Source organism: Setaria italica, chromosome IX, assembly GCF_000263155.2.
Source record: "Setaria italica strain Yugu1 chromosome IX, Setaria_italica_v2.0, whole genome shotgun sequence".
Taxonomy (NCBI): domain Eukaryota; kingdom Viridiplantae; phylum Streptophyta; class Magnoliopsida; order Poales; family Poaceae; genus Setaria; species Setaria italica.
Window position 1 is genome coordinate 1,356,667 of NC_028458.1, and position 20,394 is coordinate 1,377,060.

At 48.8% G+C, this 20,394-nt stretch overlaps 3 protein-coding genes across 6 annotated transcripts; all 3 read left to right on the top strand.

Annotated features, from left to right (window-relative positions):
* The first annotated feature begins 844 nt into the window (after positions 1–844).
* Positions 845–2,482, top strand: LOC101769049 (GATA transcription factor 16). Of its 2 annotated transcripts, none has more exons than XM_004981120.4 (3): positions 845–1,181; positions 1,281–1,394; positions 1,521–2,482. In XM_004981120.4, exons 1-3 carry the CDS (start codon positions 1,161–1,163, stop codon positions 1,839–1,841), a joined length of 456 nt encoding a protein of 151 aa, XP_004981177.1. In that variant the 5' UTR covers positions 845–1,160; the 3' UTR covers positions 1,842–2,482. The 2 variants fall into 2 exon arrangements, with proteins under 2 accessions (XP_004981177.1, XP_004981176.1); XM_004981119.3 differs by having other exon boundaries at positions 847–1,181; positions 1,278–1,394.
* Positions 2,483–5,590: 3,108 nt separating this feature from the next.
* On the top strand, positions 5,591–10,191 carry LOC101769722. 3 transcript variants are annotated; one of them, XM_004981122.3, is made up of 6 exons: positions 5,591–6,285; positions 7,045–7,259; positions 7,979–8,162; positions 8,237–8,322; positions 8,907–8,998; positions 9,499–10,191. In XM_004981122.3, exons 1-6 carry the CDS (start codon positions 5,854–5,856, stop codon positions 9,756–9,758), a joined length of 1,269 nt encoding a protein of 422 aa, XP_004981179.1. In that variant the 5' UTR covers positions 5,591–5,853; the 3' UTR covers positions 9,759–10,191. The 3 variants fall into 3 exon arrangements, with proteins under 3 accessions (XP_004981179.1, XP_004981180.1, XP_004981178.1); XM_004981123.3 differs by having other exon boundaries at positions 5,592–6,285; positions 7,982–8,162; XM_004981121.3 differs by having other exon boundaries at positions 5,593–6,285; positions 7,937–8,162.
* A 3,659-nt stretch (positions 10,192–13,850) lies between these two features.
* Positions 13,851–18,719, top strand: LOC101771064. The gene is made up of 6 exons (XM_004981125.2): positions 13,851–14,244; positions 14,600–14,733; positions 14,831–14,889; positions 14,976–16,613; positions 17,489–17,630; positions 17,709–18,719. Exons 2-6 carry the CDS (start codon positions 14,619–14,621, stop codon positions 18,365–18,367), a joined length of 2,613 nt encoding a protein of 870 aa, XP_004981182.1. The 5' UTR covers positions 13,851–14,244; positions 14,600–14,618; the 3' UTR covers positions 18,368–18,719.
* The last annotated feature ends 1,675 nt before the right edge of the window (positions 18,720–20,394 follow it).

Sequence of the window (20,394 nt, forward strand, 5' to 3'; positions counted from 1 at the left end):
GAACACCAAACAGCGGGCGCGGCGGGGTGGTGGTGTTTGGTGCGCGGCGCCGCGCAGCGAGGCGGGCGGCTCTGCTTTTCTTTTTGGGTTCTAGTGTCGGTCTGGTCCCTGATCTGGTGCGGCGCGGCCGCGCGTGAGCGCGCGTGTGGCGTGCGGGAGCCAACGGTCGTCGCGTCGCCTCCTGGGCCGCACGCGTGAGCCGGCGGGTGGAGTGGTGGAGGGTTGAAAATTGGAGTGGAGTAGTAGTGCGTAGTGAGCTCCGCCGCCTCCCGGTACCTGGGCCAGGTATGCTATCTGCTACCCTTGGTTTGGCTACCGGCTTGCTTGCTTGGAGTTGGAACAGATACTTGCAGTACACAGGGGGCTCAACTGCAGCACAAGTACTGCAGAGGAATACATAAGTGACTCAACTGCAGCACAAGTACTGCAGAGGAGTCTCAGCGATTTGGAACACGAGATGTAGAACGATAAGAGAATTGATCTCCAGCGTCCTGAAATTTGATGTTTAATGTGGTTCTAAAAAAAAAATTGGGTTTTAATCTCTGAAGTGGTGTTCCAGAAATTGAAATTGTTGTAACGCATAAGAATGAAAAGAAAAATGAGCATCCATTTCGTTTAGAAAAATGAACATCAACTCCAAGCTGAATTAGAATGAAAAGTTTACCGCCTGAATTTGTACGCCAAGCAAGGCCCGATCTGTTCAAAAGCCTCGAGGTTTCGCGCAAACCCTACACGCAGCGCGCGGGCAGCGTGAGGCACGAACATATACGGCCCAATTTTTTCCCTCCATGGTTTTCTGTTTCCCTCCACCTCTTCCCTCCTCCATTTTGAGATCAAAACCTGGGCCTCCCCCTTTTTCTTCTCTCCCCTCCTCCCCTATCCGCCCATCGCATCCCCCACCCATCCGCCCGCCTCGGTTCCCTCCACTCGACGCTTCTCCCGCTCCTAACCCCTAGTCCCCCTCCTTCTGCTACTCGCGCCCCCGCCGCCGCAACACCCCCAGCGGCCAGATCCGAGCGGCAGGGATCGTCCCCCATACGGATCGAGCTCCCGATCCGCGCAGGGGAGTGGCGGCGCTGGAGCGCCGGGGCCCCGAGAGGCTGGAGACGGAGGAGGGGAGCACTTCCGCGGTGGTAGATCCGCCGATCCTGGCGCCCGACATGGACTCCTCGGTCGAGAAGGTGAGCTCCGATCCGCGGTTTCCCCGCTCGATCCGCGTTCCGAATGGTGGTTTTCGGGTCCTAATCGGGCTGCTTTGTTATTTTCTTCTGTCGCAGCAGGGGAGCGGGTCTCCGGATCCGGACGAGCGCCCGGCCGCCGGCGAGCCCAAGGCCTGCACCGAGTGCCACACCACCAAGACCCCGCTCTGGCGCGGGGGACCCTGCGGACCCATGGTGAGTCCCCGATCCGACCTCCGATCTCATTTCCGGGAACCCTAGCGCCGCGCTGGGTCCCGTTCCCCGTCCCCGATCTGTGCGTTTTGGGCTGATCCGCTCCGATCTGTGCCTCTCTCGTCGCAGTCGCTGTGCAACGCGTGCGGGATCCGGTACCGGAAGAAGAGAAGGGAGGCGATGGGCCTCGACGCCAACAAGGCCGCCGGCGGCGAGCAGCAGCAGCAGCAGCAGCGGAAGAAGAAGGCCGCCGCCGCCGCCGCCTCCAAGAGGGAGAGGGAAAAGGGAGCGGAGGCGGACGAGGTCACCGTGGAGCTCCGCACGGTGGGGTTCGGCAAGGAGGTGGTGCTCAAGCAGCGGCGGCGGATGCGCCGGAGGAGGCGCCTCGGCGAGGAGGAGCGCGCGGCCATCCTGCTCATGGCCCTCTCCTCCGGCGTCGTGTACGCCTGACCTCCCCACCCCCACCCACCTAGCAGCCAAGGCACCAAAGGCGATGAGAGGAAGAGAGCGGCTGCTGAAGCTGCAGATTTGCTATAACATGCAGCATGATCTGAGCCCCTAGAGAGATGCGTCTCTCTCTACCCCTTTTTTCCCCTGGATCTATGCTAAGTTTTCCCGGCTAAGTAGTAGTTGGAACAAAAGCGAGTTAATAATCGTGTCGTGCTAGACTAGTAGCTGTTCCCTCCCTGTTACCGTTGCTGTTCTTGCCTAGTTGTAATGTTACTGGTAGTAGTGTGGTAGTATCTTGTAACCTTGCAATGTAAGGAGAGCTTATTGATCCTCCTCCTCTGTTCTTGCAAGGGAGTAGCAAAGCTCCCGGATCTGTGCGGCGATCCTGCGGAAACCGCGGCCGGAAATGCCGGCCTCGGTGCGCTCCAGTTCAGTTCTTTGCCTGATCTCTACAGTGACCAGTGGCCACTGCTGATGACGGCATGGTTTGTTTCGGCTTCGCTGTGGTCTGATGTATGCCTGCGTGGCTGTGTCTGCGTCATGGTTGACCTGCTGATGAGGTTTCCTCTGGTGTACGTGGGGCATCTCATCTGCTGGTTTTGAAATGTTTTAATCCTTGGATCTGTGAAGTTTGAAAGGTATGGATCACTGCATCTGCTTGCTAGTACATCAGTCTATTGTTGTGTCAATCCTGGTATGTGCTGGAATTGTCAGCAGCTCAGCACCCATACTGGTGTTTCCTGAAAGGGAAATTCCATCACTCAGCTGAGCAGTCAACACTCCCACTGCTGAGCTGAGGCCATGTTTAGTTACTCCCAACTCCCAACTTTAACACTATGCAAAAAGAAGATTCCCCATCACATCAAACTTGCGGTACATGCATGGAGTACTAAATGTAGATGAAATTAAAAACTAATTGCACAGTTTTGTTGTACTTTGCGAGACGAATCTTTTGAGCCTAATTAGTCAATATTTGGACAATAATTCACAAATACAAACGAAACGCTACAGTGTGCTACAGTGCTGTAACAGTAATTTGGCACCTCCCAAATTCCCCAACTAAACAAGGCCTGAGTGTTCCCAGTCACACTTGCTAGTTGCTACTGCCTAGTAGAGTACTTTACCAGGCCATGGAGTGTGGATGTTGCCGTGTGCTGCTGCTGGGATTGGAAAGGTTCTTGGGAATTTTTCCTCTTCTGGAGGGTGCATAATGCTCCTGGGGATCTTGCGATTGTTCCATCTCTGTCTCGGATGATCGATTTGATGTTAACAAATAATGCGCACGCTTGTGGCCTGTGGGTATCTTGTGATCCCGGTGGTTGGGTTGTTCCATTTTGTTCTCTTCCTGCGAGGAGTCCATGATTTCGTTTTCCCTTGTGGCGAAACAGCGCCACACGGGCCTCGTGCTGCCGCTGGTGGTAGCGCTAGACAGTGACAACGCTGGTGTGGCACGTTCCAAGCGGTGTGACTCTGTGAGTGACTGATGATGATGCCGTGGCGCATGATTTGGTGATGGTTGCTAGTTTTGGGATGGAACCGAGGCCGAAGCCACGGTTGCTTTCTTTGGGTGGGTTGATGTCATTGCCCTATGGAAAGGACCGAAGTGAGGTGAGGTGAGGTGAGTCCTCTTGGCCTGGCAGGGGTAAAGGAGCGAGGCGAGGACAGGGCAAGTGGCCACATGGCAGCGAGTTGCCGCCGCGTGGCCGTACGCCGTGAGCACGGCAGGGAGTCATGGCATGGGTGAGGGAGGGTTAACTATTTTTTCTCTGCGTCTCCATCCATGGCAGGCTGCAGCAACAGCTACAACATTTCGGTTGCCTCGATGGGCCCCCAGAGCTATGGACGACAGGCCATGGTTGATTCGTTCCTTTTTTATGAGAAAGCTCGTTCCTTCTTCAGTCCAAACATTTCTGGCCCTAGTCTACTGCGGCTGTTTGTTTATACGAGTAGACGTGACAGAATTTTCGTTTTGAGCAAGGCCCAAGCGACTAATACCTTTATGCTGGGCCATAGCTTGGTTGTGTATGGTTAGACGTAGCACAGAACCTGGCTACTTGGTCTTTCCCAAATTACTTCTTTCGCAGCTCGCGCCTTTACCGCCTTTTTATTTCTATGCACAAAACAAGCAAACATTGTAGTGTAGTGACTGAATAAGCTTTTCCGGAGTAAAGCTCCGCGAAAGAAGTGCAGCAGCATGTTTTGGCATCGGATTTTTGTCTAGATGAAGAGTCTGAGACGTGCCTTTGCTCAGTATTTGCTCAAAAGCATTGTTTTTGCATCGATTTTTTGTGTAGAGGAAGGAACAGATACATGCGTTTGCTCAGTAGACGTGCTCAAAAGCATTGCGCAGTTGCGCACTGATATGAAAAGTTGCTTTCCGGATAAGTTGCTCGTTTGACAGTATGACATTCTTTTTGTTGAGCTGCGTGGTTATTCTAAATTGTAATTATAGTGGCTAATGTTTGTAATCCCTCCAGAGGGCCATGCGAAGTGCATTTGCTAAGTTCAGGGTAAAATGGTTTGGATTTTGAATACTGCCATTGGGTATCAAGTGTATGGGTTTCTGACCATAGGACATAATGAAGCTTCAACCATGGAACCAAGTAGATGAGAGGAAGAGATGTAAACACCATAAAAATTAGAACCTCATGGGATTTAAGGGGGCTGACTTGGATTTTCAATGGCACCATGAAGTTTTGTACCCATGAAGGTGGAAAAAAAAGAGCTCCCCTTGCTCCAAAGGGGTCATGAACGCTATATCAGATTTGAACCTTTCATGGAGTCGAGGTAGGATCAGAATTTAGGGGAGGCTTGCTTCTTCCTCCTCCTCCATCTCAATCCCTTCTTCCTATTTTTCTCCTTCCTGTTCCTCTCTTCTCCTCCTCCTCCTCCTTTGGTTCTAATGGAGGTCTTGGCAGTATTGGGGTTAGAGCCTCCTAGGCCCTAGTAGCCCCCTAGATCCGCCTTTGCTTTCATGTGAAGATGACAAATGAGAACATTAGCATGCTATCTACTTGGTCGTATGACATTTCATCGTTTTATAAAAAGAAAAACTCTAGTCTTTCTTTTTTCCATGCTCATTCTTCTTCTTCCTTGATCGCTCGTCTCTATCTTACCCACCACACCTATTTGCGCACGTGGTCGTATTCAAATTCCTACATATGTCATATTATTCTTTGTGTACCTTATTCATGACTTATGCTCTTTGTCAATGCTAACATAATTTCTTTTTGAACAATTCAATGCTAACATAATTATACACCCATCATGTACATTACCTTTTCTTATAACCATGCTACCAAGATAATCAATAACGTCCAAGTCATGTCCAAATTCTTTTTATTTATGCATCATGAAGCACAAAAAGGAAATTATACAGCCCCCTTCTCCAATGGTATTGTGACCACAAGATCCAACTTGAACCTTTTATGAAAAAATGAGGATGGTTCCAGACTAACACAATTATACACCCATCTTATAGTTTCATACATGCACCCCTCGTAATCGTGCCACTAAAGATGATCAACAAGTGCTCATGCGCCATTATTTCCCAAAGGAGGTACTTGATAGACAAATGCTTAACCAAGCGAGAGAAAGTCGCCAAAATGTGCCTAGGCGAAGAAAATGGGCCGGGGTTGCTCCCCGGTTTTCCCTCACGGCTCATGCTACCACCACGCGGAAAAAACGGACGGGGAACAGGAGGCCCGGTCGGAATTCAGCAACGGTGACTCGAGGAAGAGACACAATACACCCGCACCGGCGCCGTGCCTAGTGCCCACCGCTCTCTATTCTCTGCCTGCGCGTTTCTCCTCTCGGCTCCTCGTCCTCGCTCGGCTGCGCTCCCTCCCCCTCGCTCCCTCGCTCGTCTCAGATCCAAACCCCCGTATTAAAAAGCGCTCAAAGCCACCAAAACCCTAACCCTAATCACCCCAATTCCCCAATCCCCGTCCCCGCAAAAACCCTAGCCCAACCCCACCTACCCATCCCTCTCGCCGCCGCCGCCGCCGCCGCCATGGCAGGCTCATCCGGCGGCGCTGCGTCCTCCTCCCGTACGGCGCCCGAGAACCGATTCTATTACCCTCCCCATGTGCGCCGCCAGCAGCAGCAGCAACAGCAGCGGCTGCAGGGGCAGCGGTCGCTGTCCCCGTCGCTGTCCCCGTCGCCGTCTCCGCGGTCAGCGAGGCAGAAGCCGCCGCCGCCGCCGGGGGCAGTCGCCGTGGCTGTGGCTGCGTCGGCGGATATAGACAGCCGGATGGATTCCGACGACTCCTCGTCGACGACGTCGTCGAAGCCGTCGGTGGCGTCCACGGCGACGACGACGACAAACACCGCGGGTGAACTGAATGTGATCACGGCGGGTGCCGCAGCGGCAGAGGAGGCAGGGAATTTGGAGAGATTTCTTACCTCCACGACGCCCTCAGTACCCGTACAGTACTTGTCCAAGGTATTCCGGGCCTTACTCTCTGCTACTTCAGTAGACTGCAGTGTGGTAGTATCCGATGTGTTTGATAGGAAGGGGATCCGATGGCATTGTTTAGTCTTTATGGCATTTATACTGCATTTGCAAAGGCAAGCAGATGATACTGGAGAAACACTGCAATTAAGATCAGAGAGCGATTCGTAATTTAGAACTTTGTCTGAAGTACTCATTTAACTCTGATTGATAGTTATGCATTGAAAGCCACAATCTTTCTTTGATGTCAAACGAAGATGATCATAACTATCTGTGGTAACTCGTTATTGACTGGTAATTGCAAAATTGTTCACCACTGCTGCTTGGTATAGCACTTTAGGTCTTAGTTTTAAGCTATGTTGTCAGTGACCATAATGGTGAAATGGGAAAGGCACACTCTCAACCTTCCAATTTCTCAACCACAGCTCAACCTTAATACAAAAGTGTTACTTTTGCTTGTAGATTCTTCAAAGTAGTACATTGCTCGGGACTTGTGGTCTCATCTGCAGTATCATGTATTGCGTGTATGCATATCCATTGCTATCTCTGGATTTTGCATTTGTGTGAACTCTGACGAATAAATACACACTGCACTTGGGAAGACAGAACACCATATTTCTAGGTCGCACAGTGATGTTTGTACTATATTCTTCATGTGTGACAATTTTCAGTTCTTTGGTTGAAAGACCATTTCCATTTAAATAATCGTCTTTCTGCTGCTGACCAGCTCCATTTTTTTTTTTGCTGCAGACAAGCCTAAGGATGCGGCGAAGTAGTGATGCTATGGATTCACGGCCTTATTTCTGCCTTGGAGATCTTTGGGAATCTTTCAGGGAATGGAGTGCTTATGGGGCCGGTGTTCCACTAGTTTTAAATGGCAGTGACTCCGTGGTACAGTATTATGTGCCATATCTTTCTGCTATCCAACTGTATGCAGATCCATCCAGACCTACTTCAAGAAACAGGTACATCCCGATATCTAGAAAGTTTCCATCGGACTCAAACCTTAAGAGAGGCAACCTGTTTATGAAAATAGTTTCAATTGTCTGTCTTTGTTTATACTTCAGTTAGTATGAGCTTAGGAATTTTCATATATAGTAATAGAAAACTAAGTGAATACTGTTGGAATGGTAAGAATTGTACACCATGCATTTCAATAGTTTCTGTTACATCTGTGTCAATCTATATGAAAAATAAATAACTATGCTTTAATGCTATTGTACTAGAGCTTAAGGCAGATTTAGCAGTCCAAACTTTTTTTTCCAGTTATTTTGCCTTTACCCTTTCAAGGCAAATTATCTCACGTGTCACTGAGGTTTAGTAACATGATTTTTTTTGAGAAATTCTGTACGTAACAGCATTTTGAAGATTTATTCTATGTTAATTTGCAAGAATGATGAGATGAGAGTTGATAGCTTTAGTAATCACGTGATGTCCGGTAGGAATGGCATTTCTCCATGCGGCTTTAATTCAATGGACATTGATGGAAAGAAATGAAATGGAGTAAAAATGAGAAAAAAATTATGAGTAGAATAAATAGTTAAATACAACCAGCACGCTGTTCAGTGTGGTGCTTTTATTACCTTGGTGATGTCTTTGATAGTGCATAACTTTGTCTAGTTAATTTTCTCGCTTACTTAAGGCGTCCTGGGGATGAAAGTGATGGGGAATCTATGGATACTAGCAGTGAAAGCAGCAGTGATAATGATGTTGACCGGCTACGAGTCTCATCAGTGGAAGCTACACATCGGCTGGAAAATGGTGGCCTACAAAGTGATGATTGTGAAACTGACGCATCTTCAAGTTTTCCAATATTTGAGTATCTGGAGAGGGATCCTCCATATGGTAGAGAACCGCTGACAGACAAGGTAAGTTTTTTTTTAACCAATGTTTACCAGAGGTGTCCTGTGTATAGAATCTAATAACGATGCATGTCTTTCAGGTATCAGCTCTTGCAGATAGATGTCCAGCTCTGAAGACATTCAAAAGCTGTGATCTGCTGCCATCTAGCTGGATGTCTGTTGCATGGTATGTTTCAAATACTATTGTTTGTTCACTCAATTTTGACTTCATTTTAGCAATGGTGATGCTTATTTCTTCATTGCCATGATGCAATATGGTTCTCTATTGTTGTACTAACAATGACGTATGATATGTGTTGCGGGATTGCTACTAGTTTCTGGAGGTCATTGTTGTGTTCCAATTTCTACTTGATATGTGTTGATCTGAGTTTTTGAGGCCCAGTTTTTCTTGTGATTTAGCTGTAATATAAAATCCTTATAATTGGCAGACCATATCTTCATTAAGTTGATCTCATTTATTTATTCTCAACCAAAGATCTAGTTGCCATAAAGTCACACTTCCTTTTTCTGTAGACCATGTTTTAGTTTGTAGAAACTGGAATGATGTTGTTGCAGAGTCAGAGTTATGACATTTGCCAACTGTGCTGGCCCATGCAGAGGATGCCTACCAGTTGCAATGCCTAACAATGGCTTGCCTGCTATGCTGAATTTCAGCATAAGACACAACCTGTGTAGAAGAGCAACGCTGCTAACCTGGTGTTGCTATGATTCTATACGTTACTGGTTTCATCCTCATGCTTCCAATTGCAGGTACCCCATATATAGAATTCCTACAGGGCCAACATTGAAGGATCTTGATGCCTGTTTTTTGACGTTCCATTGTCTAGCAACACCTTGCAAGGGTAAATACTAAGTGCCTTCTAGTGCCATGTGGAGTAGGGCTTTTACTTTGCCTCAGATAGATGGCAGTGGCACCTGTGTGACATTTTGCCTTTGTAGATGCAACTTTAGGGGCTGTTTGGATATGAGGTGCTAAACTTTAACAGTGTCACATCGGATGTTCGGATGCTAATTAGGAGGACTAAATATGAGCTAATTATAAAACTAATTGCAGAACCTTGTGCTAATTCGCGAGACGAATCTATTAAGCCTAATTAATCCATCATTAGCAAATGGTTACTGTAGCACCACATTGTCAAATCATGGACTAATTAGGCTTAATAGATTCGTCTCGCGAATTATACTCCATCTGTGCAATTAGTTTTGTAATTAGCTTATGTTTAGTACTCCTAATTAGCATCCAAACATCCGATGTGACAGGTGTTAAACTTTAACAGGGGTTTCCCAAACACCCCCTTAGATTGCATTGGTTGCAGAGTTTTTACTCCCGTTGTTGTTGCAGATTGTGACCCTTCTACGCCAGCATGTCCTGGATTTGGGGGAATCAACCGCAGCGCAAATGCAACAGGGAAACTATCGTTGCCTACCTTTGGGCTGGCACCTTACAAATTCCGTGCCTCCATTTGGGCATCTGATGGAACCCAAGAGCGGGACCGCGTCACCTCACTGATGCAAGAGGCTGACGGTTGGCTCCGCAGAATACAAGTTGACCATCCAGATTTCCGGTTCTTCGCCACCCATTTCAGCACGACGTGGAGATGACTCATGACTGTAAATGGTTGTTAGTATAATGACTATTCGCCGTCTGAACTGAACTGGCCTCAGCACATCTTACCTGTGGCGCATAGAGACCAAGTGCCCTTTTGAAACGGGGTTTGTACGAGTTAAAAGCCTGCATGCTAATCTCCAATAAGTTGTATGTTGTAGGTATCTTTTGTGGGGAGGTAAAGGTGGATGGTTGAAAAGGGAGAATTGGAGACGTGTAGAACTGAAAGAAACAAAAAAGGAAAAAAAATAAAGATTTTCCATTAGAGTTGGACAGCACGATGTGCCTCAGTGTATGCACGTACTACTTGATTATCTGATTTGCTGTCTGATTCACCGGAGATGGCAATATGGCATGTAATCCCCTGCCGATTTTGCATTGACCAAAAACGCGCAAGCTATTGTAGGATGGTTTTATATTTGCTCTTCACATTAGAATGCTGTTTCCGGATGCACCTTTCTGCGGTTTTCATCACTCATCGGTTCTCTTAAGAAATGCGCTCCAAATACTTGCTAATGTTGATTTGTACCTTGAGGTATATGCTGTGAAAATAACAAGGAACATTGTGTCTGAAGGAGATGCTAGCGCGCGACTCGTTCCGCTTTGCACCCCAGCTGTGACCTGAATCCGGCAAAAGGATCACAGCTGCGGGACGGACGGGGCAACCACTGCTCCTCCACTCCCGCTAAAATAATCCGGCGTCAGCTGGGAAGATGCGAGAGAGAGAGAGAGGCCTCGCTCAACGCAGCGTGCCGTCCTCACCTGCTTGATTTCTCTTTCTCCAGCCGCGGCATGCCATGCCAAGCACCAACGACAACGAAATCCTCACGCCTCGCTGCGTCGTCCCGTCGTGGCCGGCCGCTAACTCCTCTCTACATATTACTACGGGCCTCCCCGTGTGCAACCAAGGCTAGCTCGAGCCGCGCGCAACAAGGCGCTGCGCTCCATGAGGGACCTGGAGGAGTTCCGGGGCGGCAGCGAGGGGGAGCGCGGCGGCGCGGGGCCCCTGTCGTCGTGGTGGTCGGGCGACCCGGAGGCGAAGCGGCGGCGGAGGGTGGCGGGGTACAAGGCCTACGCCGTGGAGGCCAGGGTCAAGGCGTCGCTCCGCAAGGGCTTCCGCTGGATCAAGGACCGCTGCACCGGCCTCGTGCGCCGCTACTGATTCGCCGCCTTTCTCATGGCTATGGCTTGGCGCGCGTGAGGATGCTTTAACCGTCCGGCGTGCTCTTTACATTAATCAATCTGTGTGTTTTGTAAAGGTTCGTGCGAGCTTGTTTTTTCTTGCTGTTTTGTAACTCTCTGGTTATTATGGATGCAACGCATTGATTTGAACGCAAGGCATCTTGCTAAAGGTGCTGCACATCAAGTTGAGCATCTCAGCTCCGTTTAGGGCTACATTTGCCGTCTCCCACATCTCGAAGAGGATTCGAATCGTGGGCCTCGTGCGCGACTTCCTCCGTTCCAAACCGCTGGGCCGGACTCCGGAGGCCCAGGTTGGCGAGCTGACCAGTCTCCTCCTGCATGCTGCACCTGGCCTGCAGGACTGCTTCTCGGGTTGCTCAAGCCTGAAGCGGACAGCCGAGCAGAGTGGCAGTCAGCCAACCGGAGACAGAGGCAGAGTCAGAAGGCCCCAACCCCGAATCGCTCCGCTCCTAGCCTCCTACTCCTACCAGGGCCCTGAATCCCTCTGATCCCTGCGCTTCACCAATTCGAGTTCGAGTGATCACGTTTATTGCAAACAGTTGAAAGGTTAGAGCGGTGAAGATATGCTTTGCAAATTGTAATCTTTAGCTTGAAGAACATTAGTAGAACAGTAAGATCACATGGTCATCGCGTTGCGTGCTCCCCCCGCATTGCATTTTGCGTATCGGCGCGCATGGTGCTGCCATCTTTTTCAGAGTGCCGCTGCCGCTCACGCACCGGCTGGCTCCTTCGGCATGAAAAGGTTGCGATCTCTCGCAGCATCTCCAAGGCTCCAATGGCCTAGAAAGCAAATAAAGGCCTGCCTTTGCTTTGCTCCATGAAGAAAAATGGGTAAAAAGTTTAGGGAAGGGTGAAAACAGCTTTTCACCGTCACCGTTGCTTCTCTCTGTGGTGCCACTACCACTGCTAGATGCACACAACACCAACTCCCCCCACTACTCCAACTGAACTTGTGGGAGGCTCCTCAAGCTGCCTGCTGCAAAGATGCAGGCGCAAATGCTACAGTGTACCAACCAACCAACCAACCAACCAACCAACATCTGCGTACACGTGCTCTTCTACACCCTCTACCTTATCGGATGGATCAGCTGGGGATTAGCGGGGTGGCAATGGATTCCCGTGTCTGCTTTCGGTAGCCGGCTAGCCGCTAATGCCGTGGTTGTTGAGGTATCGAGCACACGCTACTGTGTATCCTTTAGCTCCAGCAGCGGCGTCAGGAATCGACCGTGCCCTGGGCGCGAGGAAACCCCTGATACTGATCGGAGTTTTTAATGCGCGATCCATCAGTAAGAACAGCTCTCTCCTCTGCTCGCTCGCTGCTTTTGTTGCGATGATGGATGGCCTGTGGATCGAGTCAGGCGGGCCGCTGTCTTGTCTACAGGCGCGAGCCAAGCGAGACGCACGGCGTGGCTTGCAGCCTCCTGCCCTCGCCTCTGCACTGGCCTTCTTGCGGATGGCGGTGGTTGAGATGTTCAGTCAGGTTCAAGCATACGTCTCGACCCAGATTCCGTGTCAAAGACAAGACCGATGACGACGTGGACGCACGTACCACTGCACTACATCATTCCTACTACCAGTATATGCAATGCCATAGAGGTTTTTGGCGCGATTTGTTAGGGGGTGTTTGGATACGAGGTGTTAAATTTTAACAGTGTCACATCGGATGTTCGGATGCTAATTAGGAGAACTAAACATGAGCTAATTATAAAACTAATTGCAGAACCCTGTGTTAATTCGCGAGATAAATCTATTAAGCCTAATTAATCCATCATTAGCAAATGGTTACTGTAGCACCACATTGTCAAATCATGGACTAATTAGGCTTAATAGATTCGTCTCGCGAATTATACTCCATCTGTGCAATTAGTTTTATAATTAGCCTATATTTAATACTCCTAATTAGCATCCAAACATCCGATGTGACGGGTGTTAAACTTTAATAGGTGGTTGCCAAACAGGCCCTTAGTAGGAGGATGCGTGATGATGCCCTTCCTTTTTCCTTTTTGTCCGGCGCGGGGCGCCCTGATGGCGCACCGCCACCAACCATGGCCGCACGTTCCCTCCACGCCGCCGGCCGTCGCCGAGGGCCGCCGCGGCGTGTGCTTATCCCGTCTTACCTGGATACAGGATACTCCTCCATGATCTTAAGCTGCGGTACTTGAGTAGTAATACAAACATCACTACGCGCCCCTTCAGATTTTGGGAAATGCTGAATTTGAGCTCATCAATTTCGTGTGTTGACTCTCAGGAGTTCAGGTAACTTTGGCAGCTGAAAGCTAACAAAGGTGCCAGTAGAATTACTACCGGTCAGGTTTTTGATAAAAAGCTTGGCAAGCTCAGACACACACTTTGGTAACAAAACCAAACTACCCTTAAACCGACCAAAGTACCTTGCGATGGTAATTTTCAAATACGCAAAGATCTCCAAAACGTTGGAAAAAAATGCTATAATTTCGCAAAAAGGTGGAGTAGTGGGAATCAGACGCTGATCACCACTACTCCATCCATCCGACACTGAACTAACGCGGTACGCTATTGCACTGTGCACCAGTTAATACCTGGAGAAGGAGATCTAGCATTGATCTAGAGCCGCCATTAATCTCGCTTTTCCTTTCCCTTCTGGAATTCCAATGGGCTCCACAGGACATTGTCCTATCCCAGCAGCCAGCACCAACAAACCATTCTTTTTCTCCCGGACTAACTGCCTAGAAACCTCCAAAAACCTGGCGCCAAATCATCCAATCCCGGACGCCCAAATCCCGTTACTTACATCACCAAAACAACCAAACCGATCCCAAAAAGGCCCCCCAAATTTCTCCTTTTTCAAGAGCGAAACCCAGCCGCGACCGCACCAGACGAAGAGTACACACAGGTGGGAGTGAGAGAGAGAGGAGAGAGAAAGGCCCGCCTCTCCTTTTCTTTCTTCTCTCCCCTCCCTCTGTCCCATCTCTCTCCCCCTCCCACCTCACGCAGCGGCATTAATGGATTCCGCAGCCGCGGCCACCTCCCGCCCCCGCGTCCTCCTCCCCGCATCGCCGAGAACCCTAACGTGACGCCCCTCTCCGCGCCCTCGCACGGATCCTACTCCGCGGCTCCCGTTTGCTCGAGGTGTTCGTTGGGGGAGAAAAGGTCGCTGCTTTGGGGAGCTTCCGAGGCGAGGGAGGCACGGCCCAATGCGGCTCGATCCGGATTGGTCTGCGCCGTGATTTTGCTCTGGTTGGGCGCTGGCTCGGTGAATCCCGCGCCGTTGACCCGTGCTGCTGCTGCTGCGTCGGAAAGGTTGGATCTTTATGGCGTTCTGTGACATGGGTGCGGGTGACTTGTGGATTCTCGTAGTGGTTTGTGTTGGGGATTACCTGCATTCTGGTTAAATCGTAGAAACTTGCTGGTAGGATGCGGGAGTCAGCTCATTGTTAAAGAATCTCTCGGTTTTCTTGCCAGTTTTCCTGGTCAAATTCGGAATAGGGACTAGGTTATGGGAGCATAGACTAGGTATTGGTGCTATCTTGATTAGCTTTTTGAAGCTGCCATGAGACTATCTTTATTAGCTAGTCTACCTGCATTTGGGCTAAATGTGTTTACCTCTCTTGTATTCTGTTGATTTTTGAGCTTATACGAACAGTTTTATTTGCAGGTTTATATAGTGAGGAGAGATGGATGTAGAGAAACCTGCTTCGAAGGGGCATGGATTCTTTGGCCTCTTTGATTGGGGCAAGAAGTCTAAGAAGCGGCTCTTTGTTGGAAGCGCGAGCAGTTCTCTGGATCCGAGTAAGCAAATTTGTTATAGGAGAGTAGTGATTGCTGCATACTGGGTTACATCTTACAAGGGGTCTGGCTAAGTTTATATGCTAATTTTTCTTTACAGAGAATGCTGGAGATGGGAAGGATATTGATGACAGTACAACAAGTACACGGTCGAATTCGGTAAGTACTCTTCCTCAAATTTTTCCCTGTGCTGTTCAGTGTGTTACTTAAAGTCCTGAATGACTAAAGCTCTGTGTATATGACAGATCCTTGAAGATGCGCCTAGCTTGAAAGAAAGCAGTGAGCATAGTTGCTCATCTTCAGTAATTGATGAAGAAGCTCAGGCGAGGAGGTGTCCCACTGTTGTGGCTAGGCTTATGGGTTTGGATTCCATGCCTGTGGCAAGCCCATCTGAATTGAATCCCATGCCATCCACAGCGCAACAACCCTTCCAAACCAACAACCATGATGATTTTACTGGGAGAAGTTATGTTGGTAGTCCCCATAAGATGCCGGGTAGTCCTATTGATCGGTTTAAAATGGAGGCACTGCCTCCAAGACTTGCCAAGAGGACACTGTCTGTTGCACAATACAAGTTATTGTCTCCCATGAAGAACCCTAATCATATATCCAGCCGAAATGCGGCTGATATAATGGAGGCAGCATCTCGGATCATTAGGCCTGGACTTGAAAACATCAGTTCTTACAGAGTCCATGATGTTGGGCACACAAATGCTGCGCGTGCCTACAACCCAGGAGAGATCATAGGAGTCCAACAAAGGTCACAGAAGCTAAACGAAGCACTAAGGAAACGTGATGGGCCTGCATCTTTTAGGCCACCAAGCGGAAAACCTTTGGATGGAAGATCGAGAAGTTCAGAGGGCACCTCGTCTTCCAGGATCTCACAGTCAAATGGATGTGCCCCAGTTGGCCCCAAGGTCAAATCCGGCAATAGATCATCAAATGTTGCTCAAGCTATGCATGCCCAAGGAGGCATGAGAAAAGGCAGTAGAAAGCTTGAAACTCGCAGGAACCCTGAAAATAGCTTGGTCGAGAGAAATGGGTTGCACCAACCAAAGGATAATAATCAAATGGGCTCAACAAGTTCTTCCAGTGTGCTTGTGCCAAACAACAGAAGGCAGAATACTATGGCTAGCAAACACAAGGTGAATTCAAATCCAGCAAACCCCAGTAGACAACGGAGCAATATACACCAAATAAATGCCTCTCCCAGAAAGGCTGGGGCAGCCAGCACATTTGCTGGAAACAATACTCAAGGTAGCAGAAAGATGGACTTGCAGCCAACTGCTCGAGCAAATGTAAGAAATGATTCCATAGCCAAGGCAATCCCCAAGCCAAGAAGGTCACAAAACAGGAGAATGTACTCGGATACAAGCCAGTCAAGTGATAGTGTTAATTCTGACAGAAGCCAGAGGCGGATTCGGCACAATATTGTGATAGATGAACAATCGTCTTTTTCAACAAACAAAAAGAAAATCAGCACTGAGATTGTTTCATTCACATTTACCTCACCAGTTGACAAATCATTACACAGCGTCCACTCCCCCAATCATTCAGTGGAAAAACAATTTATAGAGAATCTGAACGCTGTGTCAACTTCAAGCAATACATCAAACACTAAACTTGATGTCATTGATGGCGATTATTTGGGACTCCTGTTGGAGCAAAAATTGAGAGAGTTGACGTCAGGTGTGAGATCACCCTACTTTAATCCAGCCAAAGGTGTTAAAGTGCATGGCACTTCAACAGCTTTGGAAGATACGGCATCAGCATGTGAAACATCTAGCATTGCTTCTACTGATTATGATAGGGAGTCGATGCAGTCTTTCAATGATGGAAAAGCTACTCTCCCCCAGACAGATCTTGCTACTAAAAGTGGCCAGGTATGGTACATCATTCTCGGGCACACTTCTTCCAGTCACACCCTTTTGTCAGCACCATCTTATGCATATTAATTTCCTAGTTCTGAGCATACGATGATTGTTACTACATCAGATCAAACTTGAAAGTGTTTCTTTAGGCATACATGTTTCTCTCCATGTGACACATTTAGTAACACATCTGTTTAGCTTATCTTGTACTTGAGGTTTGGAAAGACTTATTTTTTTGTAAATGAAGGTTGGAAAGACTGACTGTACATTATCTGATAATACATTGAAAGATGCATATATTTTATTCTTGTAGAAAGGAGAGGCGTGTCTGTGCTGCTCACCAGTGATAGTTTTATGCCTCTAATGACTTGTGCGTTAATAACAACAAACAACTTTTGTCAATGCTCGTAATCAGTTTCCAGCTCCAAAACTGCACCTCTTTGTCTGGGTAGGTTTCCCTGGTGCACTTTACTTGGGCAGCAGAAAGGTGCTACTGATAACAATGTATATGTTTATTTAGTTGAATGGTTTAAGTGATAATCTTTCATTTTCCAGTACAATTAGGTGCGTATCTTCCATTTTTCAGTATAATTAGGTGCGTATCTTCCTTTTAAGTAGATCAGGTCCCTGTTTACATCTATCTATTCTAACTGAGGGTGCAAACAATCAGATAAGAGCAAAGGTAGAAGCCTTAATTAATGTCATAGATCAATATGTTTGAAGGGAATTCAACTTTGTCGTACTGGGTTAAGAGTTGAACAGTTAACATTCTTATTTTCTGCCCAAAAGCTGTAAACTTGATACCAACAAAGAGGACTGTGTCAATGTTAATGTACCATAACGGGTTAAACATTCATCTATCTGCTGACATATCTCCCTTTAATCAGTCATTTCAACCTGCGAAGTATGATCGTGATGTCACGGATCGAGCAGAGCTAGAGCATCTTCGCCAAAGTCCCCACTCAACGTGGGAAGCTTCTATTTCGATGGAAACCTGTAGCTCATCAGAGAGCTTGAGGAGTGCAAATGGTAAATAGAGTAGCTTGGTTTTTACTGTTATAGAGTTATGGAGCTTCCTCATATATTTTCATGTTTTACTTTTTGCAGGAACAAGAGTATTTAGTTCAATCGAAGGAGCAACGACTTCTGATTCAACACACTTCAACAAATTCCTAGAAGCAGATGTCTCGTCAGAATATTCTGACACAGCCTCATCGATCACAGTGGCGACAGCAGAAATCCCTCGATCAGAAAGTAGCAGCTCTTGTCATATGGATTATAGACAGGAGGTGGAGTTTATAAGAGAAATCCTGAATGCTAGTTCCTCTTGTTTGGAGCGGTTTGGCGATTCGGATATTTTGGATCCACATCTGTTGGAAGAACTGAATGGCAATACTAGGTTTTTGGCTGGTGAAGATGGCAAAGGTTACAGATTGAGGCGGAGGCTGCTATTTGACTGTGTCAGTGAATTATTGACTGTGAAATGTGCATACTACTTCAATGCTGGCTATGGCTCATGGTTCATGGGGATGGCAATCCTGCAAAGTTTGTCAGCAGAAGAAATCCATCGAGAGATGACCAGCCTGAAGGTTGCCGAGGAGTGGATGGTGGATGAACTTGTGTACAGGGAAATGAGTAGTCCTCTGGGGAGCTGGGTGGATTTCAAGATGGATTCATACCAGGCCGGCGGAGACATAGCGGCGGAGTTGTTAGGTTCCTTGATCGATGAAGTGGTTGTTGATCTTCTGACTAGCTTGTTTTTATAGCAGGCGTTGATCCCCCTCACTAACGATAGCAGTTGACAGCCACAAGGTTTTTGTTCCATGTGTCGTCTTATACTGTACCTGTATATCGGTAACTTGCTCCTGCAATTGTGTAGCGTTTATTAAGATGAAATGTCGCTAACTTACCATTATCCAATGACTGATTGATGTCTGCCATGAGTGGGGGAAAACCCACTCTTGAGCTGTTAGACGGGCAATTTTAGCAGTTATGGGGAAAATCACTTTCATACTGGCTAGGTGTTGGTCAAATTGTGGCCTATGAGTTTTCATGGTGCACGAAAATTTTGCAAACCATGGCCCATGGATATGAGTGTTCAAGCTATGAGTAACTGTATGGGATGTGTGTTCTGTGTGATATAATCTGGTCCGGCTCTATGTTGAGCTGTATACATTTTTCAGCTGTATAATCTGGTCCGGCATTGCGGTGACACTACTGTACTGGCGTTTTTTTTTTTGAGTATCTGTACTGGCGTTTTTAATAATAGCAATCTGAACAGAAGAAGCAGCGGGTGATCGATCCTCTGATTCCTGCGGCTGTGAATTTTGTTGTTGGGTCAGTAGCCCATGTGTATACCAACAACAGGTTCCTCGGTGAACTCCGTTGTTTATGAGCCAACACCACACTCCGGTCCTGCATTGTTAGCAAGCATGAAAATAGGAACAATCGAGACATAACTGCTAACAACAACAACAACAATGCATTCTTTATTAGATCATCATTGCTCACGAAATCAGGTGTTACATGTGTGAGAAAAGAATGAATAAAATTGCGCTAACACTGTCAGGAACAAACAACAATACACGTTTACAACTTGTTGCTCTGGGCTAAATCTAAGCTACACCTTTTGCATCAGAAAACATCTACTGATCGTTGATGAACTCCTCGATTAAGGCCGGATCAAACTGCACGAGGGGCTTCGATAAGATCAGTTCCACGTACTCGTCATCCATCGGCGGACACGCCAACGCCAGGCCGCACATGTCGTCGTCGTCGGTGAATGCACTCGGTGTGCTGCTTCGCTCGGGTGACGGCGCCTGGGCGCACGAGGCGGCGGCGGCGCTTTCCGTCCGAGCAGCGCGTGGCGGCACGGCGCGGGCCGCCGAAGAACCCAAAAACTCGTCGAGGCTGATCTCCATTACATCGTCGTCGTTCGGCTGGTCTTGGTACTCCGGCGCTGCGGGCTCGCCGCCTCCCGGCAAGTTCTCTGTCTTGAAGTAGCTTAGCAGCTCCAGCTCGTCCTCCAGCATCTGTGCGAACGACATGGCATCGTCGTCCTCCTCGTTCGTCTCATATAGCTGGCGCTGCCGCGCTCTGGTCGGATCCTCAGGGTGTTCGACGGCGTCCGCCTTCCTCTTGCGGGCCGGCGACGACGCCAAGGCGCAGCGCGACGACACGTCCGATGATCCGGGGCCACCACGGGATGACTTGTACACCTTGCAGAGGAGCATGTCGCCGCCGCCGTGCTCCTCGGCGATGCCGTACTCCACCATCATCCACCCCGGCTTGATGATGGCTCCCGACGGGGTCGTCTCCCGATGATGGCTTCCAGAAGTACCCGCCGGCGCTGCCTTCCACCGTGTACTTGGTCTTCCCCGGGTTCCAGGCCCCCTTCTTCTTGCCGTCGGCGCCGGCGACCGTCCACGACCGCTGTCGGGAACAGCCGCGTCGCCGGGGCGCGTTCTTGCCGCCGACGTGTCGCGTGGGGCTGAAGAAATACCAAATCCCGCCGTCCGTGGGGTCGTGCTCGCGCACGAGGTTGTAGGGGTGCAGTGGTCGGAGTAGACGTCGGCGTCGTGGACGCAGTCGCCGCCGACACCCTGCTTGCCGGCGATCTTGGGGCGGAGGTAGTCGTCGATGAGGCTTTCGTCACTGGGGGCGCAGTGCTGTTGCAGCTCCATCGATCCCGACGATGAACGATGGATCGGTGGTGGAGTTGCCTCGACCGGATGTGCTCCGGCGCGGCTACTCGACGGGAGGAGGACGATCGATCTCGTTCTTGGCGATGACG